This window comes from Gossypium hirsutum, chromosome A10, assembly GCF_007990345.1.
Source record: "Gossypium hirsutum isolate 1008001.06 chromosome A10, Gossypium_hirsutum_v2.1, whole genome shotgun sequence".
Lineage (NCBI taxonomy): Eukaryota > Viridiplantae > Streptophyta > Magnoliopsida > Malvales > Malvaceae > Gossypium > Gossypium hirsutum.
In genome coordinates, this window is record NC_053433.1 from 57,982,968 (window position 1) to 57,988,617 (window position 5,650).

General features: G+C 41.4%; 1 protein-coding gene across 1 annotated transcript; it reads left to right on the plus strand.

The window, feature by feature from the left end:
* Nucleotides 1-2,233: 2,233 nt before the first annotated feature.
* Nucleotides 2,234-3,926, plus strand: LOC107894605 (uncharacterized). Its single transcript, XM_016819863.1, has 6 exons — nucleotides 2,234-2,566; nucleotides 2,702-2,840; nucleotides 2,944-3,069; nucleotides 3,168-3,275; nucleotides 3,420-3,597; nucleotides 3,671-3,926. The coding sequence occupies exons 1-6, from the start codon at nucleotides 2,234-2,236 to the stop codon at nucleotides 3,924-3,926; spliced, it is 1,140 nt and encodes a 379-aa protein (XP_016675352.1).
* Nucleotides 3,927-5,650: the final 1,724 nt, after the last annotated feature.

Genomic DNA, 5,650 nt, shown 5'->3' on the forward strand with positions numbered 1-5,650 from the left:
AAATAGAGCGAACCAGACGAGTTGGTGATGGGAGAAGTGATTAAGATTCAACGCAGGATGTGCAAAAGTTGGTGATCATAGACTTCGGCGCGTTCTCATAAACAGGTGTGTATCACGCCCTTCTTTGTTGGAAATCGACAAAAGCCGAAAAGCCAAAAATTTGACATTTGAGGCCTGACGAGCGTGCTACCGCTCGTGGGGTAAACCGAGCCCACAAACCATGGCCGATAGACTATAGAGGCCGCCACGAGCGTTCTTGTGCGATGGGCCTTGATGGGCCAAATGGGCCCAATGGGACTGTGGCCCGCTTGTGCAAATCTAACTGATAGGTGGGAAGTAGTTGCGCTTGTCATGTCATGTGCATGGCATAGGCCGTTAAGGGCTTCGTTGGGCCAAAATGGGCCGGGAGGGCCCAACGGGCTCATGGGCCCCACACAGATTAAATCTACGGTAAGTGATAAATTTTGGACTGGGCTATATAGGTCACATAGCCGTAGCTAAATTTGGGCTAAGTGGGCCACACGAGCATGTGGGCCCACTTGGGCCGAATAATGGGTCTTAGGCCCATTTACACCGTTAGGTCTGTTTAGGTTACTTAAGTCACTCAAGGTGACTGTGGACCTTCCGAGAGGTCGATTATCTGTACCGATACCCCAGAAGGTAAAATGACTAAAATACCCCTTGGGGTAAAAATTACTATTCTACCCCTAATGGGTGGAAATGACTGTTATACCTTAAAAGTAGGTTAATTGATGAGTGTATGATATATGCATGACCGTATCTGAGTATGAAAACTTGCATACACGAAATATTATGACATGACATACTGCATTGGGGTTGGGATTCTGATTTAGAGGAAGTACTGTTCTGGTGGCTTTGCCAGTATTCTGATATTAGTGGCTACGCTACGTTTACCGCTATTAGCAGCTTTGCTGCATTACTATTAGCAGCTACGCTGCGATATTGGTGAGTTGGCTGGGTGGGTCAAATTAATCCCCACATGGTGAGTTGGTTGGTACGAGTGGTAGGCAGGATGGATTAGGTTGGGTTGCATACCTGTATTGTGATTATACTGTTTTGGGCATAGGTCCACACTGTTACTACATAGGGCTTAGGCCCAGAGTGTACTGTTAATGAACAGGGCTCAGGCCCAGACTATTACTATATCACTGTTACTGTTGACCGATAAGGGATTACACATTAAGTTTTCGTAAACTTACCATTCTTTTAACTGTGCAAGTAATCCCCAGCCTTAGACAATTCGGAGCCGCGAGGGACTCAGTGGTGGCCACACGTCCGCAGACTAGTTGTTAATAACTTAATTTATTTAAGTTTTCATATTTGGGTTTTAGTTATGTAATAAGGTCATTTAGGGGTTTTTAACTTTTAATGGGCTTTTGATTTCTTATATCAAACTGCTAGTCTAGGAAAACTCAAGTTTTCAAACTATTCACGGTTTTTTAAAGAACATGATCTTTAAACAACGAAGTTTTCAAAAGAGCTTCTGTGATTTAAGTTGAACTAATATCCCAAAGGCAAATATTTTGAGAAAAGTTTGTGACGAGATGATTTGCTAACTCCGTACAAAAGGTTTTACTTCTACAAATAAACTTTTACCGACAACTCAAATTTTGAACAACGCTTTGATACAACACACCAGATTCGGCTGTAGAGTCTAGGTCGAGTTTGGGGTGTTACGTTTAGTGGTATTAGAGCCAAGTTACAAAACTCAGCTGTGGAATGGGTTTTTATGGATTTGAATGTTAAATTTTCTGGTTGGTAATGTGGCACACTGAGTCTCCGGCACCAAATCGGTAAGTTTTTTGACATTGATTATTGTTATGAACTGAAATGTATTACTGAAGACTACCATAGGTAGTAGAATTACATTGAAACTCTGTAGTTAGAGTAGACTGAAATTATAGAAGATTGACAACTGTAGAAGATTTTGTTCTGTGAAAACAAACTCTAATTGCTAATGTTCATAACATTGTTAATAATTATTAAAATTATAAACTGATTCATAAGACTTTAAAATAGACAATTCGTTATCGATATGAGCACAAGAGGTACTCGCGGAAGGGGTACACGAGGCCACGGTAGAGACCGAGGAAATACTAGAGCTGGATCTTTAGCATCGAGCCACATGCCGGCTAGGGAGGCACCAGCCTCGCCAGTAACTGAGTCAGGGTCTCATGACCGAGCAGCTGGGGATGATGATTTATCTTAAGCAATGCTACGAGTTCTTGAAAGGGTTGCTAGAGCAAGTGCTGGATCTATAGGTCGGGGGTCAATTTCAAAGCGACTTCGATCTAATGGAGCAGAAACATTCAGGGGTGTTTCGAGTGTAGCCCTGAATGTGGCAGAATATTTTTTAGAGGCTACCGAGCGAGTAATGGATTACCTTAACTGTACTTCAGAGAAAAAATTAAAAGGATTAGTGTCTTTACTGTGTGATGAGGCCTACCAATGGTGGCTCACTGTCAAAGAAGGTATGCCAGCTGACCGTCTGATATGGGATTTCTTCAAAGTAGCCTTTTTAGGGAAGTATGTGGACGCAAGTGATGTAGATGGCCGAAGGAAGGAATTTCTGAATTTGACTTAGGGGAATAAAACCGTGGCAGAGTACAAGGCAGAGTTTCTGCGGTTGAGTCGGTATGCACGCAGGATAGTCACAATTGAATAAGAATGCTATGTGTAGTTTGAGGATGACCTTCGAGACGAGTTACATGTGCTGATAGCCTCGCAGAGGGAGTGGGACTTTGCTGGCCTTGTGAAAAAAGCAAAAATTGCTAAGGAAGTGAAGCGCTCTGAGCGCCAAAACCGCGAGAAAGATAAGGGCAAAAATAAAAGGGATTTTTGACCCTCAGGTTCTTCTGGAAGGCCTGTAAAGATGGCCAGGTTTGATGGGCCAGTCTGAGCAGTTCTTGGTATTATTGCAAGACTGCAGCCTTGCGCCGATTGTGGGAGAACTCACCAAGGTGACTGTTGGAAATGAACTGGGGCATGCTTTAAATGTGGGTCTAAGGATCATCAAGTTAAGAATTGTACTTAGGGGTTTACTTAGATGTAAACTGTAGGATAGGGTCGTGTTCAGCCTGTGAGAGGTGGTCAGTAGCCACCCAGAGGCCGAGGTCAGGCCAAAAGTTGAAACGGGTTTGGTCGAGGTCGTGAAACACCGGGAAGAGGTGCTGGAAACAATAAGGTGAGACAGCCAGCCTTGGTCTATGCTGCTCGTCGCCGAGAGGATGGGGATGCCCCTGATGTCATAACTGGTATGTTACTGATTTATAATTTACCATACACTGCTTAAATTGATACTAGGTCTACACACTCGTATGTTGCGTGCACTGTGTCCGAGAGGTTGGGTATTCAGTCTGAAAATATAGTTAGTGAAATGATTGTGTTGAGTCCACTAGGACAATTAGTTGGGATGAGTAAGTTGTTCAGAGATGTGCCCTTAGAAGTCCAAGGGGTGGTCTTTTCGGCAGATTTGATGGAACTGCCGTTTGGGGAATTTGATATTATATTAGGCATGGATTGGCTGGTGAAACACCGTGTGAAATTGGATTATGCTGTTAGGCGTATGGTGTTGAAGTCTACAGGATGAGGAGGTGACGACGATAGGGGAGTGAAGAGATTATTTGTCTAATGTGATTTCTGAGTTAAGGGCCAAGAAGCTGGTTCGCAAAGGTTGCGAGGCATTCCTAGCATATGTTAATATTTTCGATTCTAAAGGTTCTTCTATGGGAGATGTCAGAACTGTCAAAGAGTTTTTGGATGTATTTCCTGAAGAGCTTCCAGGATTGCCTCCAGATCGTGAGGTTGAATTCGATATTGAACTCCTACCTGGAACAGCTCCGGTGTCCATTGCCCCTTATAGGATGGCATCGAAAGAGCTGGTGGAGCTAAAGGCTCAAATCTAAGAGCTATTGGATCGAGGATTCATTCGACCGAGTGTGTCTCTGTGGGGAGCATCGGTGTTGTTTGTGAAGAACAAGGATGGATCCATGCACATGTGCATTGATTATCGTCAATTGAACAAGCTAACTATCAAGAATAAGTACCCTTTACTGAGGATAAATGATCAGTTTGACCAACTGCGAGGAGCTACAGTTTTCTCTAAGATAGAACTTCGGTCTGGGTATCATCAGCTAAAGGTTAAGAAGGTTGACGTGTATAAGATTGCGTTTAGAACTCGTTATGGTCATTACAAGTTCCTGGTGATGCCGTTTGGGTTAACGAATGCACCAGCAGCTTTCATGGATCTAATGAACTAAGTATTCCAGTCTTATTTGGATCGGTTCGTAGTTGTGTTTATAGACGACATCTTGGTGTATTCAAGAACCGAGGAGGAGCATGATGCCTATCTTCGTATTGTTTTGCAAGTTCTGAGGGAAAATTAACTTTATTCAAAGTTTAGCAAGTGAGAATTCTGGGGTAGGAAGTGACATTTTCAGGACATGTAATGTCGGCAAAGGAAATTAGGGCGGATCCTCAGAAAATTGAAGCGGTAGTGGATTGGAAACCACCGAAGACGGTATCTGAGATTCGAAGTTTTCTGGGTCTGGCTGGGTATTATAGACGTTTTGTTGAAAGATTTTCATTGATTGTTGCACCTCCGATGTAACGCCACCATACCCGAGACCGTCGCCGGAGTCGAGCACTAGGTGTTAACGAACTTAATTCATTAATTAAACAGATCAAACAATTTATTTTAGAATTTCCAGACAAATTGGCTAACTGCTTCACAGTCGCTTAAAAATTCATATCTCGAGTTCCGAAACTCAAAATTAAGATCCGTAAATTTTTCCTAAAACTAGACTCATATATCTATCTAATAATTCTTTTCTAGAATTTTTGGTCAGGCCAATTAGTACAGTTTTTTAGTTAAAGTCTCCCCTATTTCAAGGTTCGGCTACTCTCACCCCTGTGCACTACGAATCAAATTTCTTTCTGTACAGAAATCCAATGACTATGAAATTTGTTTTTATTAAAAATAGACTCAATAAGGAATCCATAAATCTAAAATGTGAGTACTAATTATTTGTACACAATTTATGGTGAATTTATAAAGTCAGAACAGGGGATTTAGAAATCGCTCAAACCCTATTTCACCAAAACGTAAATATCTCATAAAATACAACTTTTTTACCTATTTTGTTTCGTCCAAATGAAAATAGATTCATTAAGCTTCAATTAAATATTTTATTCATCATTTAATTCTATTTCTACTATTTTTAGTGATATTTCAAATTCACGTCACTACTGCTGTATGATACTATTTTATAGCCAATTTCACGATTTTTTGGATTTCCATAGATTAGTTAGCACATAAAGCATACGTGTTATCAAATATAATCTCGATTAGCCACTCCAATAGCTAATCATTCTTAGACATTTCCATGCCATCCATGAGCTATACCATAAGATTATATACACAAAAGGATTATAATGCTACACATGCCATATTCCCAAAATATGCAAGCCACCTTACGGAGATGGTCCGTTGATAGTGTGAGCGTGCCTCCGACCGTCATGATCTCCAAACCGGCTTGTCAAAAATACAAGGAATGGAAGGGAGGGAGTAAGCATAAATGCTTAGTAAGTTCACATGCAAATAAAAAATAACTTAACAAAGCAATTATAC